Source organism: Delphinapterus leucas, chromosome 2, assembly GCF_059928025.1.
Source record: "Delphinapterus leucas isolate spDelLeu-1000000601 "Yukka" chromosome 2, BTC_Dleu_Yukka2, whole genome shotgun sequence".
NCBI classification, from domain to species: Eukaryota; Metazoa; Chordata; class Mammalia; order Artiodactyla; family Monodontidae; genus Delphinapterus; species Delphinapterus leucas.
In genome coordinates this window covers 53,675,993-53,695,648 of record NC_143130.1, presented here as the reverse complement: position 1 = coordinate 53,695,648, position 19,656 = coordinate 53,675,993, and the positions used below count along the sequence as shown (strand labels likewise).

The following is a 19,656-nucleotide window of genomic DNA, read 5'->3' as shown; positions in this document are numbered from 1 at the left end:
TCTGAGTATTTCAAAATTCTGAATCATGATTTTTTTGTCTGTAACATTCCTAAATACTTGTTTAAGGAAATTTGTTGCAGGTTGGAAAGTCATATAGCAGTTTTTTCCCACTTTTTCATTGTTGGGAGAACAATCTTATCACCCAAATAGTAGTAAATATCATTTTGTTTTCTTCTTTATAATAGTATATATAGGAGAATACTGCTTGCATCACTGTATTTCTATGGAAAGAACAAACAGTGGGGAGTGGTTTAAAATATTCTTAGTTCAAGATCACCTCTCCTTCTAAAGGAGTTAAGTATGGTCCCTTTAATGGAAGGCTTTGGGGGGGGTACTGGCAGTGGGGAGAAGAGCTTTGTGCCCTTTGATAAATAAATATATATATATATTTATATATATTTGCATATTCTTTTGTCTTGAAGGATATATACATCTATCCATTTGTATATATCCATATATTCATTTCCATTCAACTAGCATTCTCCAAAGAGTGTACCTCTGCCTTCCTTTTTACCCTCTTCTCCCTCAAATAGTTACCTTTTCAAGACTATATATAATACTTCCTTGAGCACTACATACATTTAAGTTCTTTCTTTACCTGTGGTCTCTTCTGACCTACAAATAGTATTTTTCAGAATTTTTGGACTTAGGGTAGAATTCCTCTTTTTGGTAGTGATTTCAAATCAATCTTAAGATAGCTACAAGGTTTCCTCTTCTCCTTTCCCACATACTCTTTCCTGATGTATGCTTGCTCACCTCAAAGACTTACAGTAGAAGTTCAAGAAACAGTACACTGTGACTTGGTAATAATTTTCTACTTGGAGGTAATGTAAAATTTAGATAGCTTTGTCTTCTAGTTGTGCCAAGATTGTAGGTTTTATTTGTTCTTGTTTTTCTGTATCTATTTTTGAAGAAATTATGTTGGAAGAGTCAGGATTAATGCAGCCACCATTCCTTTAATTACTAAGAATTCCTCCTATAAATTTGAATCTTTGTTTTGCAACAGGCTTAAAAATTTTTTTACTTGAAACATATTAAACATTTAATTTCATTTTATTTTAAACATTATGAAATTTTTAAAATATCAGTATTAATAAAGCGATTTCAGTATCAGGCAAAATAAACATAAATTTTATTTTTATTAAAAAAATTTTTTTAATGTTTATTTATTTGGCTGCATCGGGTCTTAGTTGTGGCACACAGGCTCTCTAGTTGTAGCATGCACGCTCTAGAGCGTGCAGGCTTAGTTGCCCTGCAGCAGGTGGGATCTTAGTTCCCCGACCAGGGATCAAACCCGCGTGCCCTGCATTAGAAGGCGGATTCTTAACCACTGGACCACCAGGGAAGTCCCATAAATTTTATTTTTAAGTTGTTGTTTTACTCCAGTACTGTAATAACTATAAAGAAAAAGAATAGGACTAAAGGGCTAGACTATAAAATTCAGTGCCTCTATAAACTGAGACACATTTGGTTTTAACCTAACCAGCTTTCCTGATTTTGGGTAAAATCTGGGACTAATATAATTCTCTGAATTCAAGAAGGTTGAACTGTACCATCTCTAAAAGACCTTCTATGTTTTAAATCCCAAGCACCTGTAAAGATTTTCACATCATATATATTTAGACATACTTTATTTCATTGTTGAATTTAAAAGTCCAGGAGAGACTTTGAGTTTCTGCTCCAGCACTTAACACTCATCGAAGTCACCACTCTGTCCTAACAACAAGTAAAAAGCTGAACAAACTGAAAAATCAACAACTCTTCTTAGATCCCTCAGAGAGTTGAGGTCCCAGGGCAACTTCTACCTCCCAAACTGGAGACAGACAGGCAGATACTACAAATCATAAATTACCAGAGCCATGAGCAGAAACCTCCAGAGGAACCAGTACAGGGGTAGGAAAATCTTAACTGTAATTGATGAGTTGCTGGAGGATCACTGTGGACAAGTATAAAACTTAAGAACTCTAGGGGGACCCAGTCTTGGGAGGGCATACCTACACTTTGTGAGTTTTACCTCCAGGACCTCTATTTATCAGGTTCTCACAGTAAATTGAAATAATCAACTAAGATGGTATAAACCAGTCCAAATATATATACAAAGGATGACAAAGAATAAGATCCACGTAAAATGGAGAGTCAAGATATATTATCAGACTAGATAAAAAACAAAATCCAGCCATACACTATTTACAAAAGATATACCTAAAGCATAAAGACATAGGTTGAATGTAAATGTAGAGAACTAGACCTATCAAGAAAATACTAGCCAAAAGAAAGATGTAGCTATATTAATGTGAGACAGTAGATTTAAGTAGATTTAAGACAGACATTTCTGAGGACAGAAAAAGTCAATATGTATTAAAAAATTCACCAAGAAGATATAACAATTCTAAATATGTATGAGCCTAATAAAATATTCCCCAAATACATAAAACAATATGTATTAAGCTAATAAAATATAGACAAATTGAAATTGTCTATATTTTATTGACAAATTGACAAATCCATCATTGTGGTAAGTGCAATTACTGACAGGTCTCAATGAGCCAAAACCAAATACATAAAAAAACCCACAAAGAATACAGATAATGTGAACACAAAATAAGACTGAATAGACATATGCAGAATCCTGCATCCAACAATTAAAAGAATACACATTTATCTCAAGTCCACTTGGAACATTTACCAAAACTTGATCATGATTTAGGAAATTAAGCAAGCCTTAACACATTTTAAAGTGTTCACAATCTATTGGTAAAGACAATATAAACTACTATAAAACACTGTAATAAGTTCTATCATTAAAGTGTTTATAAAGTGTTTTGGTAAAGACTGAAAGATAGTATCTGAAACAGATTAAGTACATACAGAATTAATATCTAAAATATATAAAGGACTTTTAAGAAAAAAATCAACAATCCAGCAAAAAGTGGGCAAATCACAAAAACAGGTAACATTTCACCTTCATTAGACCAAAAAATATATTTAAAAAAATGAAAAAATAAAGTGAGAGAGAAAGGAAGGAGAAAGGCAAAGTGTATAGGAAAAAGAAATTTTCATAAATTACTGTAGTGTATCTGGTACAACCACTTTGGAGAGCAACTTGAAAACCACACAGTAAAGCTATGACAGACATACTCAACCCAGCAACTCCTCTAGATATTTATCACAGAGACATGTCCACAGATGTAGCTTTAGCATCATTTCTAACATAACATACGCAGCAAAATTTCTAAAAAACTGGAAACGACCTAAATGTTCTTTGATAGAAGTACTGATAAATGAATTGAGGCATATTCTTTCCTACGAACTAGTTGTACTAAATGAATTACACAGACAACTCTCCAAAACACTACATTTAGTAAAAGAACATGTGCAGATAATAATGCTATTATGTAAAATTTTTAAACCATGTTGAAACAATATTCAGTAATATGTGCTTAAGTAATAAAGAAAATACAAATTAAATCCATGATGGGGGTTACTTTGGGGAAGCAAAGAGGAATGAGACTAGGAAAAATTATAGAGGACAGTAAATTTTAAATTTTTTTCTTTTACAAGGAAAGATATCTGCAGCAAATATGTCAGAATTGACATACACTACTTCTGGATAATGAAAGTAACAGTGTTTGAGGTATTGTTTGTTCTCTGTATTCTGCCTTAAAATAATTTTTTTAACTCTATTTCATTTTTTATTTGAAGTATAAGAGGATGTCCGTCTCTAAGTAAAATGGAGTGACTGATGGAAGACCAAAGAACCCACTGAGATCAACTACAAAAAGAGTGAAATACACCAAATACCTGTTCTAAGACATGAGAAAGCTGCTGAAGCAAAAAGGACTGAAGATGCCAAAACTTTAGAGGGATGAAAGGCTTCACTTCCACTTAGAAGCTTCTGATGAAACTGTGTGTTTGTCCTTCTTGGTCTAGTTCTTTTTAAAATGTAAACTTTGTACTAAAGCATAACATAAAGGAAAGCTCACAAATCCTGAGTGTGTGGCTCAGTGAATTTTCAAAGAAAAGAATATGGCCTTAAATCTAGTATACACCAGTGCACCACCCCAGAAACACTCTTTTGTCCTGTCTCCAAGTCATTATCACCTTGTCCCAAGGAAGATCATTAACCTAACTTCTAGCATCATAGATTAATTATGCCTGTTGTTGGGTTTTTTATGAAGAGCATGTGTTCTTTTCTGCTTTCTTGGTATGGTTTTTGCAATAAATTGCACTGGGTCAACTGAAAATCCATCTGAAAAATATCAAATTTTGACCCCTACACCTCAAACCACACACAAAAACAAATTCCAAATGAATAGTAGATCTAAAATCCAAAGCCTATTTACAAGAGAATAAATATATACACTGTGTTCTAGTCACACAATGGAATATTATACATCAATGAAAATGTACAGAATACATCTCCATGCAACAACAATGATGAATTTCACAAACATAATGTTGCACAAAAGAACACGTGATGTTCCAATGACTTTAAGTGTGTTATTTAACTTACTAGCTCAAAAAGTCTAGTAATTCAAAACTCTATTTGCTATTACCTCCTTCAGTAACTGCTCCCTGAACTACCCCACCATCAGAGGTTGGTGGTTTCTTCCATAAACACTTCTATTACCTAAGCTTACTTCTATTTGCAATACACTTAAATGTATTTAATGAGTTCCCAGTGCCTAGCAGTATCTCAGATAAAGTAGGTATTCAAATGTGGATGAAATAAATGACATCTCTTCTGCATGGGAATGATTTTTTCTCTTTAATGCAAGAATAATGAAACTTTTAACTCAGAATCCACAAATTCCAAAATCAGTAAAATTAAGATACCCTTTTAGTTTATGACAAATTGTTCCTAATCTAACCTTAAAAATAAACTACCTAACTACCTCTTTTTTATGTTTTCTGCACTGTTTTTTGCCAAAATCATCTGAGGAGAAATTCAGATACCCTTGTCCTATTTGGCAGCTTGGCAAGAAGCTGACTTAGCAGGTAAATTCAACACAGGAATAGGCTATTTCTAGTTGCTGAGATATAGTGGCAGGCCCCATTTTTTTAACCAGGTCATTTCCTTAACTTAAAAAGTTCCCATTACACAGTCACTTACATATTCCTAGTTGTCCTTTCCCTCTAAACATGTGGAGTCCTTTCCACTAGTAGTTCTAGTCTATCTATGCTCAATTTAAACATGACTCTGTATGGGGTACCGAGAGCTGAAGGGATCTTAGGTGCTCCTCTGCTTGTACGTTATTCCCCAATAAATCCTATTTTACATTTATGCTGCACATGATCATGAAACAGGTCCCCATGCCCCCTCTACATGTCACAATCCTCAGACTTGTGAAGGGAAATTTACTTGCAATCTTGCTAGAATCATTCCTTTGGAATGATGGTATGATTATTTTATCAGTCTTCACTATTTTATCAACCTTCATAACGAATCATACTGTGTGAGCCGTAACACTTTAGCTAAGGAATCTTCATGAGCCGAAACAAGGGGACCTCTTCAGTTTGGTCTATCAGCAACCCTAATCACTCCCACTAACTTCTTTACCAGCTGCTCAGTTGAGTTTTGTCTCCAATTGTATCTGTATTACTGGATGAACTACTACTCAGACTTTACAGTACACACCTTCAGTACTGTTCTATTCCTGGTAAGCTTCCAAAAACCAGCTGTTCTTGAAACTTCTGATATGCAACCTTTCTGGAGATAGTATCCCTCCCTTCTGCATATGCTTTCAATAGTAGTTCCTTTACAATAGCCTATGATATTATTTTTCCTTCCTTCCTTTAAATGACGGGATTGGCAAACTTTTTCTTAAAGGGCCAGGGAGTAAAGATTTTAGGTCTATGGGCCATACAGTCTCTGGGGCAACTACTCAACTCTGTGGTTTTAGTGTGAAAGCAGCCAAAGACAATATGTAAACAAATGTGCGTGGCAATGTCCTAATAATGCTTTATTTATATATAAAAATAAAAAATAGGCAGCCAGCCCATGGAACATAGTTTGCCACCCCCTGCTTTAAACTCTTACAACTTCTGGGCTTCATATACCAGTATCATTATAACTATCCTGAATTTGTAAGGGTTTACTAACATTGTAGTGAAAATTAAGTTCAATAATATTTTATCAATTAAAGCTGAGATATATACATAAATTACTTAGAAATATTTATAAGAGTTGTAAAAAAATTCTCATTACTTGTTGGTGAATCAGAAAATCTAACTGACCAGAACACATTCACTGATAACCACAGTTAACTTAGGTATTACCTAATTATGACAACAGAGGTGGTAATTTAAAATAATCATCAGTATATGGAAAACTAACAAACATAATCAAGTGTACAGAAGACTAAATATATTATGAAAAACCTACACAATGGATGGTAGTAGTGGAATTGCAGTGATTTTACTTTTCCTATTCTGCTTATTATGTTTTCTATAATGAACAAAACTGATTTCTATAATAAGAAAAAAAGTTTCTTTAAAGCACATGATGAAAAGTCAAAAGCTTTTGATTGCTAAATGTTTTAATGTAGTCTGAAAATAAAAATATTTAGACTTCAAATCAATTTTTTAAAAAAATCAACCATTCTATCCTACACTCCTTTTTAAAAAAATTTACACCAATTAAATAGATAATTAAAATTTTCATTTACCTGTCGGTTCCTTTCATCCATTATGCGTGTGATTTGTATTTTCTTCCGCCCCATTTTCAGTCACCTTTCCTTCCTTATATTCCAAATATTTAATTCAAAAATTAATTTTCTTCAATACCCTAATGCATGGTACACAGCTTCTATTATTTCAGCTTCTAGTTCAAGGGCTACAGCTGAAATTTTCTATAAGATATAAAAGAAAACACAATTAGAAAATTTAAGTTCTATAAGTTTGCAACTCATGAAAATGTTATTATACAAATTTCAAACCTGCCTTTATAGTGCACACAGGCTCCATTATTAATTGAAATTTTTCATTACATAAAATTAGTAAACAAGTTGAAGCCTTGTTAATTTTACCCTTAAAATATCTCCTGAAACTTTTCATGCCTCTAGTTCTGGCTAAAAGAGTGCAATTATATATAACCTTTGAGTTTTTCCTCAATGAATATAATAACAGCAAAACAAGAGCAACACTTACTGAGATTTTTCTATGTGCCAGGCACTTTTCTAAGTACCTAATATGCCTTAACTCATTCAATCATAACTTCAATCTTCTGAGTTATAATTATCATCTCCATTTTATAAATAGGGATATTAAGGCAGAGAGCTGTTAAGTAATGTGCCCAAGGTCACACAGCTAGTAAGAGGCAGAGCTTGTAATATGAACTCAGGGAGTCTCTAGAATTTCTACTCTCAAACATTATGGAATATCCTTAAAAGCTTTTGATAGCCTCCATGTCAAAGGATGAACTAATAATCTGGGCAGCCCCAATCTGCCTTTACAAATTCTTCTTGCAAACTGCCCTAGACACTAGCAAAATTACTATTTGTCAATCCACAAAGACATTATATACTTTCATAATAATATGCACCTAAATGAAACACTATTCCTTTGGCCATTTAATTATCTCCTCCTTATCAGCCAAGATTCACTTTGAATGTCACCATCCTGATGAAGCCAAGACCAATTCCCCTTGGTAGAATAAATCATAGCACCTTATTTTGTGGGCACATCTGTATAAATTCCAAGATTATTTCCCTTTGAGACTGTGAATCTTTCAAAAACAATGATTTTTTATTCCATTTATCTCTACAGTAGAATGACTGGCAATGATATAACTTGTCATGCTCTGAATGACAGTTGTGTCAAAAACCCAGTGCTTTCAAAATTTACATAATAAAATATTTACAGAGAGATGGGGGATGGGAGACAAATGTTATAACACAATAACAATTTCTCAAGGGAATTTTCTGAAGTATTTTTAATATTGTACATGTAACTCTATAAAACTTCAACTGTACTATGCAAATCCAGTGTTTAAATAAATCTGGCTTTTGCTCAAAAGCAGTGAGTTTCCAATTCTTATCACAACCATCATTATCATCAGCACAGCATTTCTTACATATCTTCCCTTATCATTCTGTTATTTCTTTATTTATACAAATATTAATTGCTCAACTATTAACAACTGATAACCTATTCAGTGATCACCTACTTGCAAAACAGGTACTTCCAAACACTGAACTAGGTACATATGATAAAATGGTCAAGGAAAAAAGGCATAATTTCTGATCTCACAGTCCAGAGTCTAGTAGGGGAAAACAGACATTAGTCAAACCATCATATAAATGAGTTTGTACAAAAGTTCTTTTATCTGACCTAAATTCATGGTCAGGGCAGGCTTCACTGAGAACTGCTTCATACTCAAACCTGAGTATGCACATATACTTACTAGGCAGACAGAATAGCATGTGCAAAAACCCTATGACAAGAATGAGCAGGAAACATGAGAGGAACTGAAAGATGGCTAGTCACTGGTAGGAATCAATTAAACAAGCAGCTGTGCTGTGGAGTGTTTCTGTTTTCTCAACAGACTGCAATATAAACAATAGAAGTTGGCTTACTCCAAATCATGTTCTATAACAGATCACAGCACATCCAATTCCCATTATGAAAACTTGCACTGTAGCAGGCAACGTAAATATTCACACATTTCACCACAGAGATAATCTGTTAACTCCTATAAGGTATATGCACTTGTATAATCTGAAAAATTCTGAACATATCTGAGCATTTTGCTTTTGACAATGGTGGAGTAGGTTGCTTCAAACCTGTCTTTCCCTGAGAACCACTAGAAAAGCAAAACAAAAAGTAATCTGTTTGGGCTTCCCTGGTGGCGCAGTGGTTAAGAGTCCACCTGCCGATGCAAAGGACGCAGGTTCGTGCCCCGGTCCAGGAAGATCCCACATGCTGCGGAGCGGCTGGGCCCGTGAGCCATGACCGCTGAGCCTGCGCGTCCGGAGCCTGTGCTCCACAACGGGAGACGCCACAGCAGTGAGAGGTCCGCGTACCGCCAAAAAAAAAAAAAAGTAATCTGTTTAAAACAACTGAAGAACTTTCAAGACAGTGAGAATTTGCAGGACTGGGACCTAGAAGAAACAGGTGGGGCCAGACTTTAGACTCGTCTTCCCCTAGAATCATTCATAAATTCTTAAAACACTAGTTGAGAGGCTGAGAAGCTAAGCAGAGCTTTCCACACTTCTTTGGGTGGGGACACGAAAATTCAATTCAGAGCCTGGCTAGGAGGAATAGCTCCAGTAAACACACTGGGAAGCTGGAGGGAATCTAAAGGACTATACCCTAGGTAAAAGATAAATCAGAAATAGACCAGGCCACAAAAGGAAAGAAGTATAGCTTCAAATCTTCTCAATCTGACTATACTGAGGTAATCTGGGCTACCTAGTATCATTAGCCTAGCTGCATGCCAGTAAAATCTTCCCAAAAGGTTTTAGCAAAAGTAAATCTTATCAGCAAGAAGACTCCAAAATGCAAATTATCCTATCATTTTTCATATGAAATGTCTAAAATAAAACAACCCATCAAGATCTGACTGAAAACTAAGACTTTAAAATGGCACCAGAAATAGACCCATAATAGATTCAGATAATGGTGTTAGCAGAAAAGTTTTTTATTTTTTTTAATGATCCATACTTTTGACCAGATTTAATAACTTTATTTATTTATTTTTTGGCTGTGCTGGGTCTTTGTTGCTGCATGTGGGCTTTCTCTAGTTGTGGCAAGCGGGGCCTACTCTTTGTGGTGCGTGAGCTTCTCACTGTGGTGGCTTCTCTTGTTGTAGAGCACAGGCTCTAGGCACGCGGGCTCAGTAGTTGTGGCTCACAGGCTCTAGAGCTCAGGCTCAGTAGTTGTGGTGCACGGGCCTTAGTTGCTCCACAGCACGTGGGATCTTTCCAGACCAGGGCTCGAACCTGTGTCCCCTGCACTGGCAGGCAGATTCTTAACCACTGCAAAACCAGGAAATCCCAGAAAACAGTTTTAAAATAATTTAATGTGTTAAAAGGATTTTTTAAAATGAAGAATTTTAGCAAACAACACTAAAAACATGGAAAACAGAGAATTGAAAAATACAATTTTAAAAACAGAAATTGAGAAATTGATGGATGAGTTTAACAATAGGTTAGATACAGCTGACGAAAGAACCAATGACCCAGAAGATAGGAAAGAAGAAAATACACTGAAGCCCAAAAAGACACAAGAATGGGAAATACAGAAAAGAGTGTGAAAATATTATGAAACATGAAGAAAAGATCCAAAATTCATGTAACTGGAGTCCCAGAAAGGAAGGCAAGAACATATGAGAAAGAAAAGATATTTAAAGACCTAATAGTTTAAAACTTTAAAAAACTGATCAATGACATCAAGCCACAGATCCAAGAATATCTACAAACTCCCAAGCAAAACAAATACAAAGAAAACCACACTTAGGCAAATCAAAGTAAAGGGGGAGGTTGGAGGGACAGAAACAAAGAGACAGAAACAGCCACAAACAGACCTTAAAAGTAGCCAGAAAAATTAAAAAATATATTAACTTTAAGAGTAACAGTAAGATATAGCTGGCTTCTTTGAATAAATAATGGAAGCCAAAAGACAACAAAATGATATCCTCAGAGCGCTCGGAACAGGGGAAATGCCAAGATAGAACTCTGTATCTGGCAAAAAAAAAAAAAAAAACCCTTCAGAAATGAAAGCAAAATAGAGACATTTTTAGCCAAACAGAATCAGAAAATTTGTCACCAGGGAACATTGAAGAGACTTCTTCAAGAAGAAGGAAAAGAGGGATTGCAGATACAGCTTGGATATGCACCAAAAAAAGGAAATATAATGAATGGGCTAAATATGTAACTCTAAATGAATACTGACTAAATAAAATAATGACAGTATTTTGTGGAATTTAAAATATTACAATGCACAACAATACATAATTGGGAAGGGTAGTAAATGAAGTTAAAGTGTTCTAAAACACTTTCATTGATTAGGAAATGGAAAAAGTTCTCATTTACTTTAGACTTCAAAACATGAAAGATGCATGTGGTAATCTCTGAGATAACCACTAGAAAGACAGTAAGAGTATATATAGTCGTTCCTTGGTATCTGTAGAGGATTGGTTCCAGGACCCTGAGAGGATACCAAAATCTGAGGATGCGCAAGTTCCTTATATAAAATGGCACAGCATTTGCATATAACCCACACAAATCCTCTCATATACTTTTAATCATCCTTAGATTACTTATAATACATAATAAAATATAAATGCTATGTAAATAGTTGTTGGCATGCAGTAAATTCAAGCTTTGCTTTTGGGAATTTTCTGTAATTTTTTTTCCTGGATATTTTCAATCTACAGTTGGATGAATCCACGGGTACAAAACCCGCAGACATGAAGAGCCACCTGTACAGCTAACAAGCTAACAGAGGGGGAAAATGGACTAATAAATAATCCAAATAAGATTTAAAAAAAATAAAACCTAATTATAAGATGATTATAGAGGATATATCTGACATGGGGATACAGAAAGAATAAGCATAAAAGCATGGAGAAAGATATCTTTTATAAAACACAAACCAAAAGAAAGCTTGTGTGACTATACTTTACCATAGAAAACTTTGATGCATGAGATAGATAGATATATAGATATGGATAAGAATATAGTGGGATATTTCATTACAATAAAGTTCAATTCACCAGGAAGGCACAGCAATTCTAAACTTCAATGCACCTGGTAACACCTAAGTCAGGTATCTTTTCCTGAAAAGCAGATATTCTGTGCAAAACCCTAACCAGGAACTTGTTTTTCAATATTTTAAATAGGAAAAATTATGTTACATATCAACTGATAACCCCCAATCACTTCTCTTTTAAAATTTAACTAAACATAGAAAATGTCCATTTATCATAGTAAATTATCATGGTTAGGATGTAAAATGCACACTATATGACTTCATATGCAATAACTTTCTCCCTGGCTTTGTTTTCCTTCTCCACAATTTAACATTTTTTCATCATGTTTGGGGCATTCTATTTTAAGCATAAATTTAAGCAAAATCAAGGACCAAATATGAAAGGCAATTAGAAATTTATTCAAAACAAACACTCATGGCAGATAATAGCTCAAAAGCTTACAATACTGTAATATCTTTCTTATTGCCAGAAACATCAGAGATGCATATTCCCTTTGTTGACACTAAGCAGATGTTTCAAAATGTCTACACGTGCTTCTAATATTCAACAAATTACATTTGGAAGGTAATTTGTGACTTTCCCCCAGTTTGCTAAAATATTGTACTGAATTTTACAGATTAAAAAATACTTTTTCTAAATAAACTTAAACTAAGAAACTAGAGTATGGTATATAAAGCCAACATGAAAAGAACTACGTGAAGTCCACAATTCTAGCAAGTTGATTTTAACACAGCTTTCTCAGTAAAGGAGAAAGGAACAAGCACACCAAAACAAGGAACAAGCAGACTAGAAGAAACAGGAACAGATTTGAACTTTACAATTAACAACCTAACTGACATACAGAACATTATACCTAACAAATGCAGAAAATACATTCTTTGTAAGTACGTAAAAAACATTTACCAAAAACGACCATACGCTGGACCAAAACTAAGTGTTAACAAATTTCAAAGGACAGACATGTTTCTCTGAGCTCAAATTGAGCTATGAATTAATAACAACAATATAACTAGAAAATCCTTATATATGTGAAAATTAAGCAATAAACTTCTAAATAGCCCATGGGTCAAAGAAGAAATCACAGTGAAAATTAGAAAAAAATTTTAATGGAATGCCATTAAAACACTTCCTATTAAAATACATAGAATGCAGCTGAAACTATTCTTAAGAGGAAAAATTTTAGCTTTAAAATACATATACACTTGAAAGGCCAAAAACCAATGTTCTAAGCAACCATCTGAAAGAGTAACAAAAAGAACAAACTAAACCCCAAAACAGTACAAATGGTGAAATAAAGGTAAGAGCAAAAAGTAATGAAATAGAAAACATACAACAGAGATTAACAAAGCCAAAAGTTAGTTTTTTGAAAAATAAAAATTGATAACTCCTGAAAAGAGTAACGGAGGAAAAAAGGAAGCAATCCAAAACATATCTGGCCCCAAAGGTCTTAGATAAAGGAATCTGGACTGTCCTATACATATATTTATCAAACAAAGATTAATATCAATACAATAACCAACAAAAATCTGACAGTACCGTAAATTATTTACTGGCATGAAATTAAATTGGCATGTAGGACTCTAACCACCACCTCCTGTATTTCCAGCTTACAGTCTCTAGTAACCTAATTCCAACAATCTTTTGATCCCACTAGGTTCCACAATTTATTAAGCCTACCATGTTTTCACTGTCCCTCACCCACTCTATGTTTCTTACATGCCTCCTTATCCAGTTTAATTTTCATATATCCTTAGTCCCTTGGCTCCCACTCTCCCTCCTTCCGCCACATTTCCTGGGAGAAAACTCACCCCTGAGGAGGGCCTGCTCCTATGTAGCTGAATATGGCTGAAAAATAAACAACCATGCTAACTAGGCTAATTAATCTGACAAAATTCATGAAGGTCATGAACCTCAAATCTTAAATATTCCCTTCATACTGCCCAGTAATCTTCCATTTCCCAATTTCCTAGTTGATTATTTAATACCATATTTATCTCCTCACATCTGCAATACCCATCCTTAATCCTCACTTTCAGCTGATAACTTTGCTACCTATTCTACTGACAGGAAAAAAAAAGCAATCAGAAGAGAAGCTCCTCAAATTCCTGCCATCACAACTATCAACCCACCAGCATCTGTCTCATATACTCTGCCTTCCTTCCTTTTAAGATCTTGACTCCAACAATTCTTCTTTTCTTTCCTTCAATGTCAATTTTTTCTTCCATACTGAAGAGTTCCCAGTGGCACCAAAAAAAAAAAAAAGATGCTATTATTTCACTTACCTAAAACAAAACACAGAAAACAAACAAAAAATCTTGATCCTGAGAGAAATTTAAAATATACTAAATAACAAATTCACATTTGCAGATTCTCAGAGTTTCAATTTTGTAAAGATGTCAATTCTCCCCAAATTAATCTAGAGATTCAATACAATCCTAATCAAAATACCAGCAGGTTTTCTTTTACTATATGCAGAAACTGACAGTATTACTCTAAAATCCATTGGGAAATACAAAGGTATAAGAATAGTGAAGGCTACCTTGAAGGGTAAAGCTTAAAGACTCACATACCATCATTTACCAGACTTATTATAAAGCTATAGTAATTAAGATGGTGTGCCCCAAGAGAAAACTCAAAGCTAACAGAAGGAAAGAAATAATAAACAGCAGAACAGAGAGAGAAAATAGAAAAACAGAGTAAAAAAATCAATAAAACCAGAGTTGGTTTTGAAAAAGGTTAAAAAAATTGACAAACCTTTAGCTAGATGGATTAAGAAAGAGAGAAGACTGAAATAAGTTACATCAGAATTGAAAGTGGGGACATTACTTACCAGAAATAAATATGATAGTAGCAGAGTACTCTAACCATAGTATGCCAACAAATGGAATAACCTAGATAAAATGGACAAATTCCTAGAAACACAAAACCTACCAATACTGGGAGGGAGGGAGGGAGGAGAAGCTGAATAGATCTACAATTAGTAAGAAGATTGAATAAGTAATCAAAAATCTCCTGAAAAAGGAAAATACTCAACCTGATGGCTTCACTGGTGGGTTCTACCAAAGATTTAAAGAAGAACTAACACCAATCCTTCTCAAACTCTTCCCAAAACCTGAAGAGGAAGAAACGCTTCCTAAGGTCAGCTTTGTCCAGATAACAAACCAAAGACAGTACAAGAAAAGTACAGCTCAATATCCCTATGAACAATGATGCAAAAATCCTGAACAAAATACCAGCAAACTAAATTCAGTGGCATAGCAAAAGGACTGTACACCATGACCAAGTGGGATTTATTGCTGGAGTGCAAGAACAGTTCAACATACTAAAATTAATCAATGTGATATGCCACCTTAAGAGAATGAAGGAGAAAAACCACATAACCATCTCAATTGATGCAGAAAAAGGATTTGACAAAACACACTACCCTTTTATGATAAAAACATCCAACTAGGAAAAGAAACTACCTCAACTTAATAAAAATATATAATAGAAAAACCCCACAGCTTACACCATACTCAATGGTGTAAGACTGAAAGCTTTTCCTCTAAGAGCAGGAACAAGGATGACTGATTTCATTACTTCTAAAACAAACAAAAAGCATCCAAACTGGAAAGGAAGAAGTATAATTATCTGTCTGAAGATGACATGATCATATATGTAGAATCCCCTAAAGATTCCACAAAAAAAATTGTTAGAATAAATAAATTCATCAAAATACTAGGATACAAATCAACACACAAAAATCAGCTGCATTTCTATTCACTAATAGTCTGAAATAGTAAAATAATTCCATTTACAATAGCATCAAAAAGAATAAAATACTCAGGAGTAAACTTTAGTCAAGGAAGTGAAAGACGTGCACATTGAAAACTAAAAAAGATGGATAAAGAAATTAAAGCAGACACAATAAATAGACATCTCACGTTTATAGACTGAAAGACAATTTTGTTAACCTGACAATACAAATTCAATGCAATCCCTATCAAAATTCCAATTTTTTTTTGCAGAAATAGGAAAAGCCATCCAAAAATTCATATGGAGTATATATCAAGAAACAACAGCCAAAACAATACTGAAAAGGAAGAAATTGGAAAACTCACACTCCCTAATCTCAAATTTTTCTACAAAGCTACAGTAATCAAAATAGTACAGTACTGGCATAAAGACAGACATAACAGACCAATGGAACAGAACAGAGAGCCCAGAAATAAATCCATGTATACATGGTCAAATGTCAAAAAGTGTCAATGGACACTATCAACAGAGTAAAACAGCAATCCACAGAATGGGTGAAAATAATTATAAATTACATATCTGATAAGAGATTAATAGCCAGAATATATAAAGCGCCCTTAAAACTCCACAACAAAAAATAAACAAGCCAATTTTAAAAACAGGCAAAGGACTTGAATAGACACTTCTCTAAAGATATACAAATGGCCAATAAGCACATGAAAAGATGCTCAACATGACTGATCATTTGGCAAATGCATATCAAAACCACGAGATACCACTTCACACCCATTTGGATAGCTATTTTATGAAACAAACAAAAAAGAAAAATAAGAAACAGAGAATTAGTGTTAAGGTACATGTGGAAAAACTGGAACCCCTATGCATTGTTTTGGGGAATATAAAATGGTACACCTGCTGTGGAAAAAAGTATGGTGGTTACTTAAAAAATTAAAAATAGAATTACTACGTGAACCAACAATTCTACTTCTAAGTATACACACAAAAGAACTGAAAGCAAGGACTCGAATAACATATTTGTACACCAATGTTCATAGAAGCATTATTCACAATAGTCAAAAGATAGAAACAACCCAAATGTCCACTGGCAAATGAACAAAGAAGCAAAATGTGGTATATATATATATATACAATGGAATATTTTTCAGCCTTAAAAAAGGAAATCCTATCACAAACCACAACAAGAATGAACTTTGAAAATATCATGCTAAGCGAAATAAGCCAGTTGCAGAAACACAAATACTATGTAATTCCACTTATATGAGATTCCTAGAGTAGTCAAATTCAGAGACAGAAAGTAAAATGCGAATTGCCAGAGATGGGGAGGGATAGGGAGTAGAAGAACGAATGGGGAGTTAGTGTTTAACGGGTAGAGTTTCAGTATGGAATGATGAAAAAGTTCTGGAGATGGCCTGTGGTGATCACTGCTCAGCAATGTGAATTTATTTTAATGCCACTGGACTGAATACTTAAAAATAGTTAAAATGGTAAGTACTATGCTATGTATATTTTACCACAATTTAAAAGAATAAAAATACTCCCCCGAAAAGTATGTACACACCTTTAAAATGATTACAGTATTCAGATTTTATTAATTCAACATAACCACTAACTCTTTAGGTCAAATGAGTACTGATTTTTCTGCACAGTGAGTTTTGCCAGAAATGGCAACATTTAAAACCTACCTTTAGAACTAAAACCTATCTTTAGCAAACACAGATGGGTATTTTTTCCACAGAGAAAGTAATATATATCCTAGAGGGGGAAAAAGGAATCTCTAATTAAATGTATTCAAGTAATGTTAATACAGTAAAAAAAATTAATTTAAACTGAACTTTCAGTTAACTGAAAAAAAAATTTTAGTATGTCATTTTATTAAAAGCAGGAACTAGATTTTCAAAAAGATTTCCTATAATAACTATAAATGGAATATAACCTTTAAAAACTGCGAATCACTATGTTGCAAACCTGAAAATTATATAATATTGTAAAACAACTATACCTCAATAACAAATTTTTTAAAGAAATTCTGAAAAATTCCCAGTTTGGGATCTACTGTCTTAATTTAAGAGATATCACAGAATCTGGCACTCAGACTCAGACCACACTAACACTGATTGCAGATGTTCAGTCTTTTAAAATCAATTATATTTACTGTTTTAAAGAACTCTGTTGCTTAAGTAAATAAATATTTTAAGAGCATGGACTTTAAACAGAAGGTAAATCTTTACTTTTTAAACTTGGCCTTTATTAACACCAATCTTTGAGTTTATCAGAACACCCCATTTTGGTGATGCTGGTAAATCAATTATTTATTAATTTTTTTCAAAAGTTACTAAAATAAACTTTGTAATAAAAGTAACTATGTATAATCAACAACTGAACCTTTTTAACAGATAAACAGGTTTCTATCAAGAGAAAATCTTTAATGATTCATTACCTCTTTAAAAGGTGGGAGGGGGGTGGGGGGGGGACACAACTTCCCCGGTGGTCCAGTGGTAAAGAATCCGCCTTCCATTGCAGGGGACTCAGGTTCAATCCCTGGTTGGGGAACTAAGATCCCACACACCACAGGGCAACTAAGCCCACGCACCACAACTACTGAGCCCACGCACCACAACTACTGAGCCCGTGTGCCACAACTACAGAGCCCATATGCTCTGGAGCCCGCATGCCACAACTAGAGAGAGAAAACCCGCGTACCACAACTAGACAGAGAAAACCCGGACACCACAAGTAAAGAGAAGCCCACATACCACAACTAGAGAGAAGCCCACGTGCCACAACAAAGATCCCACGTGCCGCAACTAAGACCCAACACAGCCAAAAATTAAATAAATAAGTAAATAATAAAATACTTAAAAATAAATAAATAAAAGAGGAGAACTTAAGAATTCAATTTGGGATATAATAAACTTGAGATAGTCAAGGATCACATGCTGGAAATGTCAAAAAGGAAGCTAGATATAACACTCAGACCTTAGAGCAAAAAAATACACTTTGGGGAATCTTGTGAAAAACAATGTGCTCACCTATGGATAAAATGTAAAATGAAGAGGGAGAGTGAAAGCCCCAAGGAACATTTATTATTATTGTTGCAAATGAATAGCCCCAAATTATCCTTAAGACATAAGGCTTTAAACAACTTGGCCAACATTAAAAATTGTTTTCAAACAGAAATCTTTCAGCCTCCCTTGAAAAAACCATTCTACTTTCAAGAATTTATTCTAAGGAAGTAATAAGACAATGACAAAGATATATATACATTTATGGATGTTCATCCCAATGCACCCAAAACAGTGAAAACGAACAGGGAAAAGACTATAAGCATATAGGCATGACCTGTCTATATAATGAAATACCACAGCCATTAAAAACGAACATTTTATAACAATGTTCACAATATAATGTTGTGGGCAGAAAATATATAATTCTAGTATTACTTTTAAAATTTTGTAGGTATGGTGTGCACAGATACAAGATGGCACTGTATATTCATGTTACCGAAATTAATAAACTGTGGCCAGTTTTTAAAAATTATTTTCATTTTATTTTTTCCAAAATAAACATCATTGTGATAAGGAAAAAAGTTATTACACACAACAAAAAACTAATGGCCACTTTTAAAATTAGTCAGAAAATTAAAATCCTGAAAGACAGAAGGCATGAACTTTAAACCTTACTGAAACGTTCCTTCTACTTTAGCATTTTGTGCAATTTCCAATTACTTTTTCTTCATAACTTGCTTGCAATTTCAAAGCACTATATGACTGAGAAGGTCTATAACAAGTGAAGTGAGAAAATATGGGTCCTAGCTCCAGACAATGTCACTAAAGTAGTGGCACAACCTTTGGTACACGACAGTTTCTAAGGAAAAGTGACTTTTTATAACAGGAAAATTGAAATTATACATGCTATAAGTACTACACAAGGCTAGAATAAAATACTGTATTATACAAATATTTGAGGAAAAGTGATTATTACTACTAACAAATGTATTTTTAAGCATGATATAATGTGTTACATTAATATTTATGATTAGAAAATGAGTACTTTATTTACTGTGTCCACTATTTCACATATTTATTCCCTTAAAATGTATTTATACCTTTTTTGCATATACAATAGAAATCAAGAGAAGAAAATTAAATGAAAAACATTATCTTGTAGCTAATTTTCAATAACTGAAT

The 19,656-nt window shown here is 33.9% G+C and overlaps 1 protein-coding gene across 12 annotated transcripts in view; it reads right to left on the bottom strand.

Annotated features, from left to right (window-relative positions):
- MEF2A (myocyte enhancer factor 2A) overlaps positions 1-19,656 on the bottom strand; it is a 174,135-nt gene that overhangs the window by 85,673 nt on the left and 68,806 nt on the right. For 10 of the 12 annotated variants that reach the window (XM_030764025.2, XM_089906889.1, XM_089906890.1 and 7 more), the window contains one exon: positions 6,669-6,851. The exons of 1 other annotated variant lie outside the window; for it this stretch is intronic. In XM_030764025.2, the coding sequence (XP_030619885.1) occupies positions 6,669-6,722 (54 nt within the window). In that variant the 5' untranslated portion in view covers positions 6,723-6,851. Of the gene's footprint in view, positions 1-6,668; positions 6,852-13,842; positions 13,940-19,656 lie in introns of all 12 variants that reach the window. One more of the 12 variants, XM_022598908.3, reaches the window with a different exon arrangement.